Source organism: Rousettus aegyptiacus, unplaced genomic scaffold, assembly GCF_014176215.1.
Source record: "Rousettus aegyptiacus isolate mRouAeg1 unplaced genomic scaffold, mRouAeg1.p scaffold_m13_p_14, whole genome shotgun sequence".
Lineage (NCBI taxonomy): Eukaryota > Metazoa > Chordata > Mammalia > Chiroptera > Pteropodidae > Rousettus > Rousettus aegyptiacus.
The window spans coordinates 51158992-51183536 of record NW_023416289.1 but is presented as its reverse complement, the minus strand read 5'-3'; the positions used below and the strand labels follow the sequence as shown (position 1 = coordinate 51183536).

Below are 24545 nucleotides of genomic sequence, written 5' to 3'. Positions count from 1 at the left end.
GTCTAGTCCTCTTTTCTCAGCATGACATTCCCAAGCTTCTTTTCCTAACCCTCTCGAAATAGGTCTTCCGAAGTTGATTTTGTAATCAAAGCTCTAAATAATAACAATGAATAAAATCACGGCATCCAGATTTTCTATGATTGCTTCCATAAAATAAAACAGGCACATTTTCCACAATGCTAGGCCAACAGACAGAGCACACTGGAGCAAATATGCCACTATTATATCCTCCCTTAGAACCGAAGCATAAAAAATAAAGACTATCATAAATGTCTCACTGCTGTAGTCATCTCCTAAGTATGCAAAAACATCCAACTAAAAAACACCCCAGGAGATCATGGCCTCCTGGATGGGTTTTAAAGGAAATGGGCTATTTTCCTACTGGAAAAAACACCTGACAGAAAAGAATATGCTCTGGATTAGGTGCAAATGAAATGCCTTGCTAGGGCAGCACCTGAGGATGGAAATGCAACATGAGCATCCTTCTATTCAGGCTATCATATCCCAGCATAAGGAAGAGTTCTAAAAATGTTTTAAATCTTGTTTCTCAACTAGGGAGACCATCAGAATGACTAGAAGCATTTAAAATATACAGCTTTCTGGACCTTCCAGCCCATATCTATTGAACCAGAATCTCTGTGATAAGGCCCATATATCTGTTTTGTTTTGTTTTGTTTTGGAAGTTTCCTAAGTGATTCTAATACTTGGTAAAGAACCACTCTATAAAATGATGGAACTTATTCTTCAATCAAAACTACAAGTAGGCTATGAAAACTCTGGCCTCAGTTTCTTCATTGAACTGGGATGGTTGAACGAGACTAGTGGTAGCAAGGGGGTGTTTAGGGACTCTTACTGCAGAAACCCAACACTAAAATAAAAACAGAACTGCTTTCGATGGGGGAAGGAAGATGAGGTAAGGCTCCTTTTCAGGTCACCTCAACAGATACTCAGGCTTCACAGAGCGCAAACTTCTCAGATCAGCTGTAGTTTTCAAATTCTTTGGCCTTCCAAAACTAGATGTAGTCTACAATTAGAGCAGCAGAGGACTTCATATTTTTGTTCACAGGGCCTTACAAATTTTGTATGAAAACCATTCCTTTTCTAATAACATATTCTTCTCCTACTGCCTAACTTTCCATTTAGAAAAACAAGATTTATTACAATTCTCCCCATTTAAATCATCACTAATCCCACTCCGCCCCTTCCCCAGTCTCCTGGAAGGGCTTCAAGATCAGAAAAGAAGCCTGGATTCAAGAGAACAAACCAAATGCCTGTTCGTAGTAGCCCCAGGGTCAGAAAGAGGGAGAATGGAACCAAGGAGGGACACGAAGGGGACTCCGACTGTGTCTTTTGAAAGGAAAGGGAAAGATATGAAGGGGTAACATCCTTTAGTTCTGGAAAACATGGATGTTTCTTATATTGTTCTCTAGACTTTCCTGGAGAGTTTTAATATTTTCAGATTTAAAAAAAAAGAAACAAAAAAATTCTCTTGTTTGTTAACATTTGAAACAGCCTTGATTTTCCTTAAACTATAATCACAAATACCTTTCATTATCCCTTGCTGGCCTTTTTCCACTAAAGCTCACTTATAGGATATATGATATGTAATTATATCAATTTACCTTGTGACATTGCAAAAGGAACACAGCAGCAGAACAAAAGAAATGAACCACTGATAGCAAATCGACACTCTAAGAATAAGCACAAAATCTGGGAGCTTCTTTAAAAAAAGTAAAACAGCTGTATATTCGCCTCATACAGAACAGAGGATGATACCTTCGGTAAGCAGTCTTGGAATGTTGAAAAATGGATGGACCTATACCCAGAGCACTATCAAAGGGAGAAGGAACCCAATTCATATAGAAATCAAAACCAGTGAAGAATCAGTGAAACATTAACCAAGAACTTCAAACCCTAAAAATATTATTTCTTCCTCACAGCTGGTAGTGCCCCAAACATATACCAAAGCATAAAACTGAACAACACAAATTATGACATTTTTCAGTATACAGAAATGTCCATCAGTGTTTCATGATAAACTGCCATCAAGGCTACATGCTCCCATGAATAAATAATACTCTACCTCTACTTATTCCTTCAAACTACCAGTCTCCCTCAGTCACATCTACAACACACTCGAAGAGCTCTTTATCTATATTCATGCCATAGCAGCTCCCTTCTCCCGATTTTCTCTCCAGCAAGCCACCTTTACCTCTTTGCTTCTTCCAAATGACAAAGGTATTCGTAGGCCACATTCTGACGTCTCCTTTCATCCATCTCCTCTGCAGTAAGTCTCTCATTATCCAGGACAGCTAAAACATGAAAGAAAGAATATAAACAGAAGAATCTGGAACCTTTCTAAACAATAAAAGAGTGCCACAGCATCAATTCCTGTGTCACTTATAGTCATGGTAACCTGTGGATGTGGCGAAAGCCAGGTATACTACAACTTTCCCAAAACGAGAACTGTGAGGTTTCAACTATCCTGATCTTATCCTTTTTTAAAAAGTACACTCATTATTTTAACATACTTAAAAAATAATGACTTGAGATTTTGGCCGGAATTGGTCCTAGTCAATCTGCCAGGCTGTTTCTAAATATAGCTGATCATGCCATTTCCCTCTTTTATTAATAACCAAAGCCGGCAGTCATTAAGAACTATGACAGTGATTGTGCTAAGCATTTTACATGCCTTCTCTCAATGAAGCCCCACAACAACCCTGCTATTATTGCTCCCATTTCACAGATGAGGAAATTGAAGCTGTGTGACCTTAGCCTCAGGCTAAGTGGTGGCGCCCAGATTCAAACCCAGGCAGTCTATCTCAAAAGTCCTGGAGTTTACCCTTGAAGCAATCTACCTCCTGCACAAGCAACCGAGGTATGGAATAAATTCCTAACTTCTGGGATGGCATTCAAGGCCTTTCCCAATTTAGACACAACTGCTTTTGGAAACACTGCCCCTTCTCCCTTCCCTTCTTCCAACCACTGTGCACTCCACGCCAGTCAGTCCCCAATACACAGTGCCTTTCTACTGTTCAATACTCTAGTTCATGCTCTCCTCTCTTCAGTCACGTCTCTCGCCCCACCCTGCCCTATCAAAACTGACACAGCATCCTTCAGGGCTCTGTTCAAATGTCTTTACCCCTGGGCTCCCTTTCTTCCCCAAGCCCGTCCTCCTCACCCACAATACTATTTATGCCGAGTTAGTCTGTGCATCTTTTATCTTTATTATACCTTATTACCATTGGGCTGGCTGTACACCTGTATGTCTCTGATTAAAACGTTCTTTGAAAGAAGGGCCTGTTCTTCCCTATAATTTCACAACGAGACACAATACGTCACATATAACTGCTGATGAGTAAAATTATCCTAAAAACTGAACGTTACTCCCAGAATATAAAATAAAATCGAAAACCTCAAGACTCCAAAGGACTCCCCTTTGGCCAGTGGTAACTATCCCGCCTGCAGTTCAATGACGTCCCAGGGACAGCTACAGAAAATGAGGAAGTCAGAGGGTTATTGCTTTTTGGGTTTTTTGTTTTTTGTTTTTTGAAATCCTGACGAGGGAACTGAGCCGGAGAAAGGTGAAGTGACTCGCCCAGGGCCGCACCTCTCGGCTTGCCCGAGGCCGGGCATGTCTGGACCCTGGGTCTCCCTTGTCGGCAGCACTTGGGGAGCAACTCCTCACCAAGCCCGAGCAGAGCCCCGTCTCCCGTCCCTGTTTCCCGGGACACGCCCTGCACCGTCCTCCTGCCACCTCACTCTAGGCCGTCCCCCCAAATCTCGGTCTAGCTGGGCGGCGGGCGGCGCTGGGTGGGGCCCTCCAGCTGCAGCGCCCCAGCTAAAGCGAGGAGGCCGCCTGCGTACCACCCCCGCCGCCTCGGAGACCCGGACGCGAGGGCTGGGGGCCTCGCCGCCCGCCACCCCTCCCTCCGCCACCCCGGCTCTTCCGGGTCCGCGCGGCCCACAGCCGCCCTGCCCCACCCGCCCCGCCGAGCCCCGGGAAAACGGCGCCCCAGAGACACAGAGCCCGACCCCGAAACCCCCGCGCCGCGGAGCCCACCACTCACAGCCATAGTGCGGCCGGGACACGCCCAGCCCGTCAACCTCCTCCGTGGCGGACATGGCGGCTGAGTCCAGGTCTCTGCTGAGGAAGCGGTGAGACCTTAAAGGCGCGGGCTGCGGCGGCGGTAGCTCCTGCAGTGTGCGCGGGCTGCCTGGGTCCCAAAGCCCCGCCCCGCCCCCCGCGGACCACGCCCACTTGGCCACGCCCACATGCCTCGCCCTGCCGCGCCGGCGGGAGCGGCGAGAAGAGGCGGAGCCCGAGCAGTCTTGTCCCGCCCCTTGCTCCGCCCCCACCCGCAACGCCCTAAGGAGGCGGAAGGAAGAAGGTGGAGCGGGTCCGCCTGTTGGGCTCATATATAAGCTCTTCTCCACACGGAAGGCGGGTCCCCGCCCTGAAATCTTAATGTCACCTGTCTTTGCCTCCTCCGCACCTCGAACCAAAAGGCTGCCATAGTCCGTGGCTTGAAATAAAAGACGTGGCCTCTCTCCTTTCCCCTGCCCGCCCAGCTAAACGCCTCTGCACCAAAGGGCTCAAAGACGGCGTCCCTTGAAGCGGCCCAGGGTGTTCCTCTGGGACACAAGCAGGACCCAAAGTGCCCTACAGGACCCCAGACTCTGGCAGTCTGGCCTCAGTTCTCTACTGGATACACCAGCAGTCGCCAGATTTGAATTGCTCAACACCCCTAGTATTTGAGAAGTGGATGCTAAAGCAAGAGAACTGTGTTTGTCCAAACTTCCTTCCCTTAGATACCCTGCCTCTGATCTTTGCAAATTCTTCTTTTTAGGGGACTCCTCCCCTTGCACCTTGTGCGCTGCCAGTAATAAATTTGGTGGAAAAATGTCCTCAACCCTCTAACGTTTTTTCTTTGTCCACTCTTTTTGAGTAACTTTCTCCACGCTCACCTTAAACTACTGAAGAGCGCTAAATCTATGTATCTCCAGACCAGGCCAGACCCTCCAGAAGCCCCAACTCAGTATTTTCGTCTGTGTAATAGACATTTTCACCTCTGAATCCCGCAGACACTTCAAGTTTACCGCGTTGGCCCCTATTCCTGCTGCATTCTCTATTAATAGAAGTGCTCAGTTAGGTCTAACATTTTACCAATCGGTTTTCAGAAACTTTTAATAATTTTTGATCCCATTCACAAGCTTAGTTAATCCAACATCTTCAAACATTTAAAATCGTGTCTATAAACAATAGATTTTCTTTGAAATTTCCTCAATTGTCTGACCTAAAACCTTTTCAAGGCTTAGTAATCCTTACAACTCAGATAAACTTAAAAATATAATGAATCTAAACTTCTCTTAGATGGCCCAGTTCTTTGTGTACACTAAGATTTCAACTCAAAATCTTGAGCCTAAAATTAACTCAAATATGCATTTAAAATAATAATTATAAGGCTGTCACTCTAAAAAACCTAGTTTTCTTAAATAATGCAAGTGCATAAAATGTGAAATATGCACATATTTGTTCTTAACCCCAACATATTAATCCCATAGTTCTGACCCCATTAAGCCTTCTGGTACTCAATTCTAAAGCTTCTCCAAGTTGAAAGACATAGAGATGCTAAGAAAGATGGTTTCCAGCCTAGTTAACTAAGATTGCTTTTGATCAGTGGTTTCTATCAGACATAAGTCCCAGAGCTGCAGACTTTCAGAGCCATTCTTCTCACTGTTCCAAGTGTCATTTTGAGCCCTTTTTATGTTATGTCACAGACTTCAAAACTCATTGTCGCAATCCATACTACTCTTAGAAATCTGCAAGTCCTATATATCCAGTTTATCTTTTGATTTTATTTTATATTTCTTGGCTTTTAAGATATGCACATATGTTTTTATTACAATTCTAAAAACTTTTGTAATGAGTGCATATCCAAATATGTAAATATATTTTCTCTCTCATGATAAAGGTTATGAACCTAATGGCCTTCTGCATTCTTACCTCTTCCTAGAACCATACACTTCTAACATGTATTAAATCAACATCCCATTGAGTTTCAGATATCTCAGCTTTACCCGTTGGTAACAAATTAAGTCATTCTTCATAACTATAGTAACAAATGTACTGAGGCTTTACTGGACTAAATGTTTTGTATTTACTTATCTGAGCCTCATAATCTACAAAGTAAGAACAATTATTATCTCCAATTTACAGATAAGAAAATGAAGAACCAATGAATTCAAATGAAGTCACACAGCACCGCAAGAGGCAGAGCTGGAACTCAAACCTGGGGCTGCCTGATGGCAAAGTTCACGTGTACTGTCGATAAAACGCAAACTTCAGAGAAATGCACATTAAGATCATAACTGGCCACTTACCAGTTCTTGCCTGTCAGAGTAACAACGTTTCTGTTCTTTTGTTTTGTTTTGTTTTGTTTTAATTGATATATTGGCAAAGGGCTGAAAAAGCAACAACTGTCATGCCCTGCCATTGGCTGTAAATTGACACAATCTTTCAGAAGCCCTTCCTGGTATTATGCAGCTCTCCTTCAAACAAGGGATTCCTCCCATTGGAATAGATCATAACAAATTTTTGTTGTTGTTGTTTAAAGCACAAAAATTAGTGATGAAGATGCTCCTTGGAAATGTCTTAAATGCCCATCACTGGGTTTTTAGATCAGTGACAGCACCTCCACACAATGGAGTGATATACAGCCGTAAGAGTGACACTATGTGGTTCCAGTCAGGTTTGACTGGCTACAAGGAATAGAGGCCCATTTGTTTACCTCTCAAGGAAAAAAGGCCAGAAAGAGGGCAGTTATAATAAAGATACATAGGGACTAGAACTGGGGTGACAAAAAACAGGACTAATAGAAGAGTGAAGGCATGGGATTTGTTTTTCCCTCTGTGCATTTCTGCTTCTCTGTAAGTCTGCTCTACCCTCCTCTCTTTGACAACCAGCTTCCTCCATTCTAATTTTTTCTGTTCCTCACTACTCTGGCTTCCATTTGGCTTGCCATGGCCTTAACTCAAGGCCATGACATCCTTAAACCATCAGCTCCGTTGAAGATAATCTCAGTTGCCCAGTTCCATAATCCAATGGCATATGATTAGCCCAGCTCGTCTTTTCAGCCCATGGGTATGTCTCTGACTTGGATTAGATACCATTCCTTTAGTTCAACTGGCTGTGGTCAGGAGAAATGGCCAGTTAAAACTGAGCTGGGCATTATTTGCTTCAGTGGTAGGCTGGGTAAGCAAACAATGATCAGTATTTCTAATATGATGGTTAAGTGAAAACAACATTTTTGCTCTAAAAGCATATAGATATATATGATGTACATATGAATACAAAAAAAGGCTTGAAGCATATATACCAATATATTAACAGCATTTTTTCCAGGTGATGGATTTACAGTGGATTTGTGTGGAATTTGTTTATTTACTTCTTCATATTTACCAAGTTTTCTAATATCAGCTACTCAAAATGCTTTTTTGTCAGTAACAGAGTTGGTAAATATAAAATGAATAAATAAAAATTAAAGGGCAAAATAATTTTGGGAGATAAAATTGGTTTATGACCTCAAGAATTGATAGACTCATGGGAATGGAGCAATATTAACAGGATAGCTTCAGATAAGCACTATAATAGAGCTTTTTCTGGGCCTGGAATACCATTTAGCCTCTTATCTGCCTGGGAAATTCCTATTCAACTTCCCAGACCCAATTCAAAGATCACCTCCTCCCCACGCTAAATTAATCACTTCCTCATTCATTTCCCAGTTGCACTTTAAAAACCATATGTCTTCAAAAATAAGTCCCTAGGTTTTTCGCATAGTAATACTTATGAAATCAGGTTAGGTCTTACAATCAGTGTTAAAAGAAACCAGTCAGATACCAGGTAGAGAGAAAATTTCATGGAAAAATAACAGCTGTCACTGCTTGCACATGTGTGAATTTAAATTCTGAGAAAAGGTCAAAGAACTTTCAGAGCTAGAATTGATGACAGAGCCCAAATTTTAGGAATGGCTGAGTAGATTCAAAAAGAATTAGACTCTTCGTAAAAAGCTAGACTCTAACATCGATTTTGTAATTCCAGTTGTAAATGTCTGCTATTGTTGATGAAGTCTTTTAAAACATACGCATTTTATAGGATATTCTTAATGTCCCAAAAAGCTGTTAGAATGTGATGGTGCATCCCACAATCAAAAGTGTCTTGAATTGCAGGAAGTGTGTGACCTTATATGGTTCTATCATAGCACTTAGCTCACTGAATAATAATTAGTTATTTGTCAATCTTCCCAGATAGATAATTAACTCCTCAAAGCCAGAAATTTGGATAAACTCAGTGTGAATAGTTAACAAATGTAGTATCCTTTTTGTTGGAATTTTAAAATCTGTTTTTTATATAGTTTATGTAAAAATTTCCCTAGGACAGATGGTAACACTTTTGACTGGCTCAGGCCCTTGTGTTGTATCAGAATACAGACAGTTTTGGATACCACCATCTTGTAAAAGAGGCTGGAAAATCTGAGGCTATTGTCTTCTCAACACTCACGAAGATCAGATGTTAAGGACCTCACGGATTAGCTTTTCAGGGGACTGTAGCTATGCTTTGACAGGCGCAATTCTGGGATGGCTGGCCAAGATTCCTAATCCTTGGCTGTTCAGTCAAATGCTAATCAGCTAACCTTAAGATAGGTCAAGTAATCACATGAGCCCTTTAAAAACAGAAAGTTTTCTCCAGCTCCTAGCAGAAGTCAAAGAGACTCAAAACACAGGAAGGATTCAATGGGCCATTGCTGGTTTTAAAGATGGAGGGGACCACCTGGAAAGAACCTGAGAGCAGCCCCGATGATCAGAGAGTGCCTGCCCTGGCTAATAGCCAACAAGGAAACAGGGACCTCCAATCTACAACAGAAAGGAATGTGATTCTGTCAAGGACCAACCCAAGTGAGCTTGCAAGTGGATTATTCCCAAATCCTCAAGATAAGAGCCCAACCCAGTGGACATTTTGACTTTCACTTTATAAGACTTAAGCAAAGAATCTAGCCAAGCTTTCCCAGACTTCAATATAAAACAAATCCATATGCCCAAGGATATTTGGGTGTATGGGAGGCGAATGAAGTGGCCCCCAGGAAGTGTTGCCAGAAACACCGATGATAAAATTTTGCATAAAAAGCACCATGACTTACAGGCACCTGGCTCCTCTCTGACAGAACTGACTCCACACATTCCGTGAGTCCTCTGAGCAGATATACAATAATAAAATAAGTACTCCATTTGATCTATGCAATCTCTGACCACATTTCTCTGTTCTCCTATAGACTGAACACCTTAAGTAAACTCAGGCTAGAGATAGAACAAAGGGGACAACATATAGCTAATTACAGAATGCCATCCAGTGGGTCTCTGTTAAGAACCAGTCTTCATCTTCAGTAAACTTTAAGTGTTACCTATCACTATTTAACTCTCCTTCACGTCTTCATTTGAAAAAAACCTATTTTGTCATGTACTTCAAGTGTTCGGATATTGTGGACCTTGTGTCTGAGGATAGCACCTGCCAGATATTATGACTTTAAATACATCTTGAACCTTGTGGGTTTTCAGAACAGAGTGAAAGTTTTTAACTACCTGTTTATAATTGGAGTCATTTATCAACTGCTCACCATGTTATAGAATGTGCTAAATGCTCTATATGAATTGTCTCATTTAATCCTCCCTCTAACTCTATGAGGAAGACAAAGTTATCCTCATATTATAAGAGAGGAAACAGGCAAAGAGAGATGAGAGAGTTTGCTCAAGGTCATAAGATTCGGAGTTAGGAATCAAGCCTACATCTTTCTGATTCTACAGTCTGGCATATCACTGTTCAACATCACAGTTTACAGACAGCCTGCCACTGGGAAGGTATTCATTCCCTTTCTGCACATGCCAGATTGCCTCTGGAAACCCTTCAACAAACATTTACGAACACCTGTGTCCTGATCCAGAGTCAACTGACAACAGAGACCCAAAGTTGGAGAGGAAGCCAGGAAGTCAGCCCAGAATGGAGTTGGGAAATTGGTTTCTGGGCTGGGGTTAGAACAGACCACAAGGCACTACACTACTGCAGACTCAAGACTAAGGACAAAGGACAAATAGAAGGACATCAAGGGGCATACTTAGGAATCATGAGCCAGATCAAAGTATGTAGAAAAGAGATACCAGATAGGGGAAAAGAACACCAAACTCCTTCACAGGACTGGATCCAGAGACAAGCATGCATGGGCAGGATTTCCTCATGGAGTGCATTTAAACATCTACAGATGACTCGGGGTTACTGGTAATGACAGCTAACCTATACTTACTATGCAAAACAGGCTCAGAGCAAAAGCCCTGCTCACTAATAAAAGCAAGCTCTGGCTTTAGGATTCTAAGAATGTCTCTTAAAGAATCTGATAGGCAGCTAAAACAGGTGGGATGGACCCGCCATCCTGGCTGTAGGGAGAAAAGCCAACCATTTACAGACTAGGACCTCATTGTGGACAAAGAATCTAGTATCAGAAGGCAGGGTCATACCAGGAGAAGAGAGAGGAAAGGAAAGTTGATGCCAGAGTCTTAAATTAAGGGTCTTAAATTCTACATTAAGGAGATTTGACTTTCTTTTGTAGACAATAGGTTTCCTATTTAAAAATTTACAAGCAAGGAAGGGCTATGATTTGATTCAAGACTTATGAAAAGTTTGCTTTGCACTAGGTACTACTAAGGGCATAAAGTTGAGTTAAACATAGTCCCTGCCCTTTAGACAAGTACACAAATGACTACAAGATGAAATAAAAAGTATAATTTAATATGTAGAAAGGGTTATAGAGATCCAAAGGAGATCCCATCTATTTGATGGAGGAGATCTGGAAATATTTCATGGAGAGGGAGTGTTTTAAAGAGGCCTTCAAGAATGAGAATTTTATAAACATAGAATTCCATGAAGAGTTGACATGAACTAACAATAAACTTGTAATAGTTGTTCAACTTCCCTGCTAATCAGAGAGATGCATATTAAAACCACAATGCAATGTCATTCGTACCAATCAGAAGTCTGACAAAACTAAGAGTCGACAAGGAAGACTAATGAGAGGGATATTTATACACTACTGATGAGGATGGAAATTAGCGCAACTACTTGGGAGAATAATCAGGCAATATCAGGTTAAAGATGCCCTTAATCTGTGGCCTCAGAATTCCATTCCTAGGTATATACACCCAGAGAAACCCCTATACATGACACAGGGAGACAAACCAAAGTGTTGATCACAGATATGCCTATGAGAGCAAAACCCAGAAATAATCTAAAAGGCCATTATCAGGAAAAAAAAAAAAAAACAGATAAACTGCAGTGTGATTATAGACTGAATATTAAAGCAAGAAAATGAATGAAGTACATCTACATGTACCAACACAGTTAACTCTCACAAACATAATATTAAAGGGGGAACATATAGAATACTTACATTGACACCCATTCATATACAGTTTAAATGAGTTTATGTAAATCAGTAGTATACATTGCTTTGGGAATCTATATCAATATCTCTCTATAAATATATATGTAGAGAGAAAGCATAAATAAATGTAAAGTCATAGGAGTGAGAAATACTAAATTCAGAAGAATGGAATATGAGTTGGGGAAAGGGCTGTAATTGGGGAAGAGTTCATAAGAATCAAGTATATCAGTAAAAATAATTTCTTTTAGTTGACAAAATTTTACTTCTTAAGCTGTGTGGTAGGTACATGATCATTTTTTTGCACTACCTTCTATTCCTTTTGCACATCTTGCACACTGAATTTTTTAAAAATACAGTGGCTACCCATTCGATAGGAAGTCATTCTAGAGAGAAGAAACTGTACCAGAGAGGGCAGCCTGTGTTCAGGGAACAGGCGTCAGCATTCTATTTAGCAGAGTAAAGGGCATTTTATGTCATAAGAACAGCAACTTGCATTTATATAATAACATCCTACACTTTATAAACCAATTTCATATATACCAACTTTTTTATCAACTTGAGAGACAAGTATTCTCATTTTTTTATAGATGAGGAAACAAGCTCAGGTTAAGTGATATATTTATATTTTTGTTACAGAAAATGTTTAAAAGGATATATAATAAACAGGGGGGTTATCTCTGGAAGGTGAGACAATAGGTGATTTTACTTTTTTTGTTTGCTTAACTGTACTTCCAGATATTTCTAAAATGAACATGAATTACTTATGAAGTAAAAAAAGTAAAAAAAGCAGTGAGGGAGAAATAAAGTAAGGAGCAGGAAATAAAGTGACTTCCTCAAAAGCCCGATAGTCGTTTTTTGATTCTGCACTTATACTCTCAAGTGCACAAACAACAGAAAAAATACAAGAAAAAATTAACATGTGAACAAATGTTCAACTTCATTGCTAATCAAAGAAATGTAAATGAAAACAATATGTAAGAAACCTATCTTTTAAACTAGCAAAGCTGTTTTTCAAGGATGAGGGTGTAGTGAGACTGGTAGTCATTTATTGCTAGTAGTACTGTACATTGCTATAATTCACTCAGAAAATGATTTGGCAGCAAGTAACAAGAGCTGTAAAAATGTTCACACCCTGTGGAAATAATCTAAATGGTGGAAACATTTTTTTTTTTTCAGGAAGGAAAAAAAAAAAAGGTGCTCATAAGAGCATTGTCTTGCATTCAGAGTAGAGGTCCAAGTCTGGCTGATTATAGAAGTGTGGGCCTAAAATCTTCTGGGCATTTACCCGTACTACATAAAGAGAGGTTTTTTCAGCTGAAGGAAAAAGGAGAAAGTGCAAGCGTGTGATTGAAAATGGAAGGGACTGGCCCGCAGTCTGTTCAGGCCCAGGTACTTGGACTGTTTTTTTTTGTTTTTCTTGGCACAACTCAACTTTTGGAGATTTAAGTGGAAAAGGCCAGTCTCTGGGAGAGTGGCATTCTGTTTCCCTATTTACTTTTTTTTTACTTATTTTTTTTTCTTGGGAAATAGCTTGTAAATAAAAAATATATAAATAATGCGTATTAAAGAATAATTTTTTAAAACCCTGTGTGCTCTACACCCAGATTAAGAAATAGAAAATTAGCATTCTTCTTTCCCATTTCAATTAACCTCTACCCTGAATTTGACAAATCCTTTGCTTTCATTATAGTTTATATATAGGTTCATATTGCTCAAGCAATATAGTGTTTAGGTTTGCCTATTTTTACCTTTATTGCATTTCGACCCTTACTATATGTATTTTTCTGCATCTTATTTTTGCATTCATATTAAGTTTTTTGAGGCTTATCATGCTAATGCATGTAACTGAAGTTTGTTAATTTTCCCTGAGGCATCTTTTGCCACATGTGAATTTACCAACTTGGTCAGAGGTGGGGCCAGTAAATCTACACTTTGAACAAGCATTTCAAATGCAGGTGTTCCTTGGCTCACACTTTGAGAAGTAATCGTAGAGGACAAAGTCCAAGTTCTTACCTCTCAGTCTCCCAACTCTTTACCTCAGTCTTTTACTTTCAGTTAAACTGCTTGTCTCTCCTTTTCCAAAAGTATTTTCCCATCTTTCTTCATGTAGATAACCCTATTCTTCAAAACTCTTCCAAGACCCAGATTATCATTATCATCGTTGTCATTGACATTTATGGAGCAGATACCACATAAATATATCAGGTACTGTACAAAGCTTGATATGTATCATCTCATTAATCCTCACTCAACCCCATGAAGAAGGTGCTGGGATTATTCTCATTTTACAGATAAAGAAATAAGAGTCAGAGAGAGTTAAGTAACTTGCCCAAAGCCCAACAGCTCTTGAATGTGGACATCTTTCATTGTCTTATTTGTCTTTCTACCTCTTGGGTCTAGTGTAGGATTTGGTGTGTAGGAGACATTCAATATGTAAACAAGAATGAAAAGGAAAGGTCAAGGAGAACAAATGGAAAACTATCCTCTTAGTTTAGAGGATGGCAGTGGGGGTGTGGGGGGCAGGGGAGGGGATGGAAGAGAGGAGCTAAGCCAGACTTGGCAAGCCCTGGGGTTTCAGAGCTAAATCTAGGGAGTGAGAGTGGAGTAGGGAATGAGGAAGAGATAGGCATTTCTGTTTTTCGCTTTGGGCACTTGTGGCTTTTTTTTTTTTTTTTTTTTTTTACAGAAAGCACATGTTGCTTTTACAACTTACAAAGAGAGAGAGAGAGACAGTGCAGAGTCAGAGGTTACATGACTGGGAATATAGGGAACAATGGAGAAAGAGAACTCTCAGGAAGTTTCTGGTAAGGGCATGTAGGAGATTGCTGGAGTCACTTGAAGAAAGAGAAACGTCAGGAGGGATGCTTTTGGGAGGAGATGCTGACTCTAATTTGGAGATTCAGGGTTTGCGAAGCAACAGGTCATCCTTAGGGAGGGTTCTCCAAAGCAGCTGGACTTGTAGGTATAAAATCCAAGAGAGGTTGAGCTAGACCCATGTTCTGAGAGATGATGGTTGAAGTCACAGGATTAGTGTGCAGAACAGGGAAGAAAAAAGAAAGGAAAAGGGTCAAGGGTCAGAATGTTGGAGGTGGGGCCAGGGAAGGTCCTTTACAAAGAGTAGCCAGGAATGTAGCAGAACCATCTTACTACATTCACTAAGAGAGAAGAGAATTGCAAAAAGAAGCACGTGTAAGTGGTATCAAGAAGAAAATGGTTGTCGAATGGGAAGAAGGCTCAGAAGAGGCTCTCAGATGTGGAAATTAAGAGACTTTTGTGAGTGAAGTTCTTGCTATTACAAGGGCCTAGACATGATAGGTCTGAGAATAACTACACAGTGGTGGAAGTTTGACAAAAAGAGAAAGGGAAGGAATGTGACAATAGGCTCTAGGAAGAATTATTTCGAGATAGAAAGGTTTAATGATCTTGCCTTATTGTTCTAGTACCTCCTAGTGCTGCCATGGGGCTTGGTGATAATGATCACTTATTGGAAACTGACTATGGGCCAGGCATTATGCTAAGCACTTTGTATCACAGATCGTCCCAATGCCTTCGGTTTTTCTCCCTGTGATATGACTTACACATAACTTGTTGCCAAATCAAACTTCCTCAAGTGCTGATCATGCCTCTCCTCTAATGGAAAACCATTAGCAACACCCACTTCCCCAGAGAATAATATCCAAACTCCTCAGTTTGGCAACTACGGGCCTTCTTGGCATGACCCTCATTCACCTGTCTGGCTTCATTCACACTGCTACTTTTCCAGCATGAGTTTCTTCTCTGTGAGCATGCACTCATTAATTCATCCAATGAGCTTTTCTGAGCACCTACTTACTAAGTGCCAGACACTATTTTAGGTACCAGGGAAAGCATGGTCAACAAGAGAAATGGCTCTCTCCTAATCACAGAGTTTACTAAAGTCAATACGTAAACAAGAAAATAGGAGACAGGCATAAGGACTTTGATGAAAATAAAAGAGGATAATGGGACAGTGACTATTCGGGGAGGAGGACTGACTGAAATGGGATAGTCAGGGGAAGTCTCTGTAAGGAGGTGAGTTTTAGGCTGAAACTTGGTTGAAAAATAGAAGCCTCGGCAAAAACCTGGATGAGGAACATTCTGGGCAGAGGGAACAATGAGCTCTAAGGTGTGCAACGCCCCAATGTGATCAAGGAACAGAAGGAACACAGGTGGGCTGAAGACAGGGAGTGAGAGAAAAGGTATTATCAACAGAGGCTGGGGTGCTGTGTGGGTAAAATTGAGAGGGGCCGTGTAGGCCTACTTAAAAAGATTTGGGTCATTATCCTAAAAGCAATGGGACTTGGTGGTTTTAAGCACATGGGTGGATTTTTAAAGATCACTCTGGCTTCTGTCAAAAGAAAATAGAGCAAAAATAAAACCTGGGCTATTGGCTGGGAGGTTACTGCAGGAATTCATGTAAGAGATGGAGGTCATTTGAGACTAGGGAGTGGCAGTGAGATGGAGAGACTGATAGGTCTCAGAGGAATCTGAGAGGTAAAATTGACAGGGCTTGGTGATGATGTGAATTTTGAAGTGAGGAAGACAGGAGTTGATGCGGAGCATGTGCAAGAAGCTAACGGCCCAGAAACAGGGTAGAAACAAAGAGAAAATATGGCGCTTCAGTTACCTTCACTCTCACCAATACCATCTAAGTGTTCCCGGCTCACAGCGGGGGGGTGGGAGGGAGGTAGCGAAGCCACAGAGCAAGTCACACATTGCCCCTCAAGAGCTCACATCTTACAGAATAGACATATCTGTAGGTATACAACATGAAAAACAAGGCAATAGAAAAAGATTCACTTCATGTTACAAGCCTATGACCTGTGTGTTAAATACTGTCAGGAAGTTTGGATGGGGAGTGCTAGGCCAGGGGAGGTCTTTGCTTTGGCGGTAACGTGCTGACTCTGCCGAAAGCTATTAGGTTTCACCTCTCCTCCAAGAACCTGGGGCAGGGCTGAGGAGTGGGAGACAGAGAGCCGGATGGAGAGAGCAGACTGCCTGCTTTTATCCTCCTGGAGCATGAAGGTGCACATGTGGAAGAGTCTGCTAACAACATGGGACGGTTCTGGGGTCTGTGGGAGCCCTAAATTTGTAAAGGTTTTGAAACAGAGCAATCCTTTTCTGATTTAACAGATCGACCAATGCCTAGAGTGATAAACTGACTCGTGAATAACTACACCAAAACTAGAAGCTGGGTCTTCCTACCCCTGGTTCCTTGCTGCTGCCACATCCTGCCTCCTAAATCTAGGGTCACTCGCAGACAAGGAACACATCACATTCCTAGTTGGGTTTATGGTTATGCCTGCTTGTGCTAATAATGTAGCTTTTGTGTCCCTCTATGTCCTCTAATTGGCTCCCTCTTGTGGGGCACTCTTTCCCGACATTTTACATTAATCCAGTGCAAAATTCTCAGAATGTCTCTTCTGAGAAATATCCTACTCAGCCCCATGCTATCTCATTCCATATCCCACCCTTGGCCAAAGCACTTCCACCTGGAGAGCCGTTACCCCTGGAGGTCACGTATATTACCTTACTCCTAGAGTTCCTGATTCAGTAAATCTGGGGTGTGGACTCGGAATTTGCATTTCTAACAAGCTTCCAGATGCTAATGCTACTAGTCTGGGCTCACATTTTGAGAATAACTGCACTGGATTAACCAGATTTTTTTTCCTGGTCAATTATCTAATTACCCTGTCTAAGAAAGAACTCAGGTTATATCAGCTGAGCTCTGTTCCCCATGAGTTAAAGCACTCAGCGGCATTCCGTATAATGGAAGAGAATGCACCAGTGTTCCAAGGCTGATGTAATAATTTAGTCTGCATTAACACAGGAAGGCTTGAAAGAAAAAACTTTCAGGCAAGCGCTTTTCTCCCTAGAGTATTAAACACCCAACGCCCTCCTTAACCCCTTGCATCTGCCCTTACCTGTTCACTCTTATTCCTTGAGGATCAAAGACCCTCAAGGATCCTGGAAAGCTCCCGGGAACTTAGGCCACATCCCTCCATCATGTCCATATTCAGAGCGGTTTGATGGGTATAAGATGGGTCCTCCAGTCCTTTAGTGTCTCAGAAATACTAACAAATCCCAGAGCTGGTCTGCTCCATGTTGCTGAAGAGGAGACCTGTGGCCAAATTGAGTCTCTGTGACCTATATGAACCGTTTGGTATTTTCAGGCCTTAGGTTTTCAACAGGTAAAAAAAGAAGTCCCTCATTAGGAGAGAAAATGGGCCATCTGAAGAAATATTACCCAGAGTTCCTTGGAAAAAAGACATTAGCAACAATACCATATAACTTTAAACTTTAGAGATATTATACTTCACATAGTTTAACAACAAAGTGCTTATGTGCGTGCGTGTGTGTGTGTGTGTGTGTGTGTGTGTGTGTTAGATCCTCACAACCTTGTCAGGTAGGTAGGGTAGGAACTGAAAGAAGGTGGAAGTCTGGCCAAAGTAAGCATCAGGGCCAGAACTCAAACACCTCATTTTCCCAATGTGGTCAGTGTTCTTTCTAACATCCTCCTTTGGTGTGTTTCAATTAAACATAGGAATGTACTAGTGCATAAAACGAATGACCCTAAAAGGATGAGAAGGTTGTATTACTTAAAACTAAAGAGCCAATGGCCCAGCAATTAGAAAACAAGGGTCGTTTCCTTTAACTGAATGCCAGGAAGTATCCCTGTAATATCACTTAACCTTCTCAGGAATTTTGATTCCACAATGTTACGGTCCTCTTCCAGGTCCCTCTGGCTTGTTTGTAACCGGATATTTCTTATGCCTCAGATGGCAACAACTTCCAATGGGAATACCTCAGACACTGCTATACAAAAGGCTTCTGAAATTCTTTCAGCCTCTAAGTCACAAGACCGGAAACATCCCCTACGATAATTCTGCCTTGTCATGGCAATGAGACATCTGGTGACTAATGCCTGCATAGCACTGGTTTGGGAGACTATTTTCTATTTATTAAATCTGTGTATTTACACCCAAATCTTCTAGTGCCAACCTAATTTCTTGCGAATCCTGGGCTTGCAGGTCTGCACTAATAAATTCCTTACTGAGTAATAAGCTGATATAAACAGCCAACCTGGTATTGTCTTTTAAGGGCTAGGCGCTATATTGAGAGATGTATATAAGATGTTAAATATTAATCATTATAGTGATAATGTGATCATTTAGTTACTGAGCACCTACTTTGTGCCAGGCACTGTATTAAGTGGCTTAATGAGATCTTTAGGTCACATTTATCTCACTTCTTTTTTAATAAGCATTAATTGATATTTCCCTAAGAGTCAGTCAAAAACACTGAAAGAATGCCTTTTGTGTTCAGAACATTATTTGGATCCTATAGGTTTATCCTCACTATTAAAATATGGAATCTACAGCCATGCCACCCCGAAACCCTGAATGTGCCTGATCTTGTCCGATCTTGGAAGCTAAGCAGGGTCGAACCTGGTTAGTATTTGGATGGGTAGACCACCTAGGAATACCAGGTGCTGTAGGTGTTGAAAAAATAAAAATAAAATACAGAAAAAAAGAAAGAGCGAGAACAGATTAGGGCCCAACCTGATCCACTGATGCCCAAGTTCAAGTTTTCTCTGTTTGGGACATTTTAAACATAGTAGCAATGGAAATTTGGAAGGGAGCAGTAGCAGCAGAACCACTAATGATTATTCCCTAAATCAAATGAGTGTTTTGATGGCATAGAAGATGTGCTTTCTGACGGAAGCTCTTGTCACATTTACTACAATGAAAAGGTTTTTCTCCTGTGTGTGTTCTCTGGTGTGTCAGGAAATGAGATCGCTGATTGAAGGTTTTGCCGCATTCAGGACACCGGTAGGGTCTGTCTCCCAAGTGGATTCGTTGATGGGTCATGAAGTGGGAACTCTGATTGAAGCTCTTCCCACACTCGCCACATTTATAAGGTCTTTCTCCCGTGTGGATCCGTTGATGCTTAATGAGGGCAGAGCTGTCGGCGAAGCCCTTTCCACAGGTGTCGCACTTAAAAGGCCTCTCACCTGTATGTGTTCTCTGGTGCGTGACCAGATGGGAGCTCTGACTGAAAGTTTTGTGGCAGTAAGGACAACTGAAAGGCCTTTCTCCTGAGTGAGTACTCATATGAGCTACGAAATGAGAACTGTCTCTAAAGCCCTTCCCACACTCCGGGCATTTAAAGGGCCGTTCTCCTGTGTGGGTTCGTTGGTGCTTAATCAAATCCGAGCTCTGGCTAAAACTGTCCCCACAGTCATTACACCTGTAAGGTTTCACTCCTGTGTGGGTCCTCTGGTGAGTGATGAAATTTGAGCTTCGACTAAAGCTTTTATTACACTCGAGGCACGTGTACGGCTTCTCTCCTGTGTGGGTTCTTTGGTGCATTATGAGGTGTGGCTTCCGCCCAAAAGTCTTCCCACACTCTGGGCACTCGTAGGGTCTCTCACCCGTGTGGGTCCTCTGGTGTTTGATGAGAGTTGAGCTGTCGCTGAATTTTTTCTCACATCCACTGCACTGGTAGGGCTTCTCTCCTGTGTGTGTTCTGCGATGGGTGACAAGGTCTGAACTCTGTTTGAAGCTTTTCCCACACTCAATGCATTTATAAGGCCGCTCGCCAGTATGGGTTCTTAGGTGTCTCATGAGATAGGAACTCTGGTTAAAGCTTTTTCCACATTCTGCACACACAGGTTTCTTTCCTACGTAACCATCCAGGAGCTCGCTTAAATCCTTGTCCTGTGAAAAAGGCTCCTGACTGCCCTCTGCTGGAAGGGTTCCATGTTGTCCTTCTAATTCAAGGCCCCTCTCCCAGCTTCCTCCCCAACTAGGAGTATGAGAAATATCGACAGCGGCCCTTTCTAAGGACATTCCACATTGCTCTGCTGTTTCAGAAATGTCCGGAATGGGTTTTTCCACTTGATTTTCAAATTCTGAAAAATTAAAAGAAGTAACAGAGAAAAAAGCTATCACTTAACAGTAATGAGCATCAGAAAGTAACAAAATTAGTGTTTTTGCAACAGACTATGCTTAATTTCACTACATTGGTTTTCGATTTCTGAAAAGTTTATTGAGATTCATTGAGATTATGGAAAACGTGAATTCCTAAACCCTTTGTACTTTAAGATGGCCAGATGAATCTTGAGGTGACCTTTAAATCCCTCAAGAGTATGCCACATCTTATCAAAATTGGACAACTCCTGTCAAAGATGTTATATTCAAAACAAAAATGAAATGCTTACTTAGAAAGAGAATTTAATTGGTCAATTACTGACTGATCCAGAAGTCAAATTTAAACTTCTAATAGTAAAAACAAAACTCTAGGGCAGCATTCCAAATTCTTCCCCCACCAGGTAACACTCACATCTCACCTGCATGACTTTCCCTTAGGATCTTCCTTGCCTCAAAATTTTGGAGTGGTAGGACCCATGGCTTTTCTTTCTGCTCCACCTGGGAGAGTACCTTTGGTTTAGTAATCCTACACAGGAAGATGAACATAGGATGTTAATCTGAGCTAATCACACAAGACCTGGCCAAAATCTAAGCCCTCCTCCTTCCCCAGGTAGAAGAGAACTCTAATGTGTGTTTGGTCTCATCAAAAGGGCAGCCATAGCAAAGTGATACAAGAGGGTGATCAGTCCAAGAGGCTGAGAAGAAAACTCTTTTCCTCTCATTAAAAAAAAAAAAAAATCAGGTGGGTCATAGAAACTCTACAATAAGCACAATAACTCATCTCGGAAGGCACAAACCTAAACCCATGTGGAGAGATTATTGTATCAAAAACAGAGCCTCCAGGACAAGGAAGTTGACTATAATATTGGGCTTTAAAATTTTCCCAGAAGAGCAGCAATTGATACAGCCATGAGAAAAAGATTAACACTTGTAAGAAGAAGAAGAAAAAAAAAAAGATAAAAGACAGGAACAGGCAATTCACAAAAGAAAAAAAAAAGCAGCCTATAAATATATAAAAAACCTTTAACCTTAATATTAATCAAAGAAATTCAAATAAATTAAAACTATTATATATTTAGGCAATATAGTGTAGGGGTAAAGAGTGCAAACTCATATAACCTGAGTTTGAATCTTAATCCAGCTTCTCGCTAGCTGTGTGATCTTAGGAAAGTTACTTAAACTCTCTGTGCCTCAGTGTCTTCATCTATAAAATAGGAAAACCTAAAATTGTAAGGATTAAGTGGTAAATCCTCAATAAATGTTACCCAGACTCTTAAATTATAATATCCACTACTATAGTATAGTAGAATATGAAGAAATGGACACTTTCATATAATGCTTGTGGGGAAAAAATACGTTGATCAATCTTTTTGAAAGGCATTTGGCAAAAATATCAAATGCCTTAGAAATGTACCAATTTTTTGACCCAGCAATTCTAATACTAGGAATTCTAAGAAAATGAAAAAAAGTATGTAAAAGACATATTTGCTAATTATTAACTAATTATACTTCAATAAACAAGACTTTAAAAAAAGAATTAGCTAAGAGGTATTCATTACAATACTGATGAAAATTTTAAAATGACTGAAATGTCCCACAACAAAGGAGTAATTATATTTGAGCCATATGAAACTGCCATTTTGTAAGTAAAAAATGGTGAAATATATGGTTCACTCTAATGTAAATTACTGTATTCATACAACAATATGCTAATTATTTTAAATGGTATACAGAAAGATATTTATTGTTGTCAAAACATATTCACAATGCAACGTATAAGTAGAATATATAACTGAATCTTCAGGATGATCCCAATTTTTCCTTTTATTTTCTAATTATATATGCTTGGTTTTTAATTTTATGTATGTGCTTATATATTATGCTTTTAATTATATATCAGTGGTGGGATGGATGACTTTCGTTTTCATTTTGCTTGTTTCTTTTTTATGTGAACATTTTACATATATATCTGAACATACACACACACACACACACACACACACGTGTATGTGTGTAAATGCCAGAGGTGAGAGTCCCACTTAGGGGGAATATATACATCAAAGGGTTATGGTAAGATACTAATAAGACAGTAAATATCAAAGACCTCTGCAAACCATAAAGTGCCATAAAAATCAAAGCCCTTCTTTTTCTGCCAGGGAGGCACTAGTTACTGTTACAGAGACATGGAGCTCTAAGAGACCAGCGTCCTCAGAGGCCACTCAAACCTGGGCCCTCTCAAAATATCTGTCTTAAATCTAAAGTTGAGTAAGCATCCTTACCCTTTGAGAGCCCATTCTTCTAATGGTGCTGGGTGGTATTCCTGAAGAGGATTCTTTAAGCAATGTTCAGGTAACCCACTCTTCCCTGAAGTCCCCAGCCACATCATTGGGTATCATCAGGTCCTAAAGCAAGAGACCACAGTACGTATCAATAGCTCTCTGGATATTCTCACCATGGTCTGAAAAACAACAAGCCACCAAGGCCACCAGTACATCCAAACAACCTCCCCCTGCCCTCCCAGAATAGCTCTGAGGTACATTTTGTCAACCACAGAAGGTTTGTTTTTCTTATGCTGTTTTTACATAAACTGTCCCTTGGCCAACTTACCCACCACTAAAAGAGTCCTCGGCCTCCCAAACATATCATAGAACCCTGTCTTTGAACACACTAACTTTTTGAGGAACAAATTGACCATGACAGACAAGATAAACAAAGGAGAGAGTATGCATGTATAACTGATTTCTGGAAAGCTTTAGAATTCTCTTCAATTACATTTTCCTAAGAGAGCTAGGAACTGTGGACTTAATTATGCTCATATTACTTATGAGGACAGCTGACTTTTCCTGGCTCGTAGATTTGATGTCAACCTCAAGTAACAGACCAAGCAGAACCCCAAAGGGAACGGCCCTGAGTATCATTCTATTTCAAGGCTTAATGGGGTCAGAAACTGAGACCTAAAAGTCAAAAAAAGACTGATAAACTGAATTAAGTGAAATTCAATCGGGATAAACACAAACAAAACCCTTGGAAGCCTAAAACAATCATTAACACATAAACAAAATTAGCAGTATTATGAAAAAATTATTTTGGGGAAGATGCTCAGATTACTATATGGATGAGTAATTTATTCAGTAATATGCTGTAAGGCATCGGGAGTCACAAAGAAATGTAAGTCATCGCAGTCCCCCTCACCCCCCTAAAGAGTTTCCAACAGAAACAAACACAAGTCAGCCCCTGAAACTGCTACGAATAATTCTGCATTTCAATGGACGATGGACCAGATTGGGGTGAGGGAGGTTTACTGTTTCACATCTCTGCCTCACCAATCAAAGCAAGTGGAACTACTAGAACACACATACTGACACCTTTCACGGAGACATGTAACCATTTGCAGACATTGCTAAATTGTTCTAAGTTTTGAGCGTAAATTTGATTTCTATATTCATTACAAAACACGAGGGAGTGAGGGGACAGTTGTCAGCCACAGTTACAGAAACCCTGCTTCCCACCCTGTCTCCTGCCCCCTGTGCAGGGCACCTCAAAGGCCCTGGAGCACTAGGTGGTGTGACTAAGTGCCATTGTGAGAAGCACCAGCTTGTCACCGGGTTTATTAATAGGAACATGACCGCACGGGTGGGACCGCCACCCATTCTCCCCCCTTCGCCGTGTCGCAGGCCCTAATAGGGGTGCGGCGGTCAGAGGGTCACGATGTTAAGCTGAGATTCGAGGACCACCACCGCGGAGCAAGAAAATGGATATGAGGCTGAGGTATCTCACGACGTCACAGAAAACCGCAGCTACTCCTCGGCAGAGACCCGCGGGCTCCGAAAGGCGAGCGCGGTACCCAAGTGGCAGCGTCGGGGCGGCGGGCGAGCCCTTCACGCCCCTCAGCGGCGCCGAAGCCGCGGCCGCTGTCTCCATCTGCGGATCACTCACCGCCCCAGAGCCCAGCCGGGGATGGACCAGAAGGGAGAGTCCTCCATCGCGGAGCCGCCCCTGGCCCGCCACGCCGAGGCAGTCCCTCCCAGAAACCCGACCAAGGATTCGTGACAGGACTGCAAGACACAGGTGGGACTCTGCGCTCGACAGCCAGCCCCCGGAAAATACC

The 24545-nt window shown here is 41.4% G+C and overlaps 2 protein-coding genes across 3 annotated transcripts in view; both read right to left on the bottom strand.

The window, feature by feature from the left end:
- IQGAP1 (IQ motif containing GTPase activating protein 1) overlaps positions 1 to 4239 on the bottom strand; it is a 76134-nt gene extending 71895 nt beyond the window's left edge. The window contains exons 1-2 of the mRNA XM_016151523.2: positions 4071 to 4239; positions 2213 to 2312 (exon numbers count right to left, since the gene is read on the bottom strand). Coding sequence (XP_016007009.1) covers positions 2213 to 2312; positions 4071 to 4125 — 155 coding nt within the window. The 5' untranslated portion in view covers positions 4126 to 4239. The remainder of the gene's footprint in view (positions 1 to 2212; positions 2313 to 4070) is intronic.
- A 7139-nt stretch (positions 4240 to 11378) lies between these two features.
- On the bottom strand, positions 11379 to 24505 carry ZNF774 (zinc finger protein 774). 2 transcript variants are annotated; one of them, XM_016151514.2, is made up of 4 exons: positions 24374 to 24505; positions 22717 to 22839; positions 20857 to 20963; positions 11379 to 20418 (listed from the first exon to the last, which is right to left on the bottom strand). In XM_016151514.2, the coding sequence occupies exons 2-4, from the start codon at positions 22821 to 22823 to the stop codon at positions 19178 to 19180; spliced, it is 1455 nt and encodes a 484-aa protein (XP_016007000.2). In that variant the 5' UTR covers positions 22824 to 22839; positions 24374 to 24505; the 3' UTR covers positions 11379 to 19177. The 2 variants fall into 2 exon arrangements, with proteins under 2 accessions (XP_016007000.2, XP_036087796.1); XM_036231903.1 differs by lacking the exons at positions 22717 to 22839; positions 24374 to 24505 and having other exon boundaries at positions 20850 to 20930.
- Positions 24506 to 24545: the final 40 nt, after the last annotated feature.

What these genes read in the sequence shown, in the direction of transcription:
- ZNF774 (XM_016151514.2), bottom strand. Translation starts at nt 22,823, where the DNA reads ATGATGTGGCTGGGGACTTCAGGGAAGAGTGGGTTACCTGAACATTGC. An exon ending in GAAGAATGGGCTCTCAAAGG is followed by an intron (nt 20,964 to 22,716) that starts GTAAGGATGCTT and finishes CTTCCTGTGTAG; the next exon opens with GATTACTAAACCAAAGGTAC. An exon ending in CCTAAGGGAAAGTCATGCAG is followed by an intron (nt 20,419 to 20,856) that starts GTGAGATGTGAG and finishes TTAATTTTTCAG; the next exon opens with AATTTGAAAATCAAGTGGAA.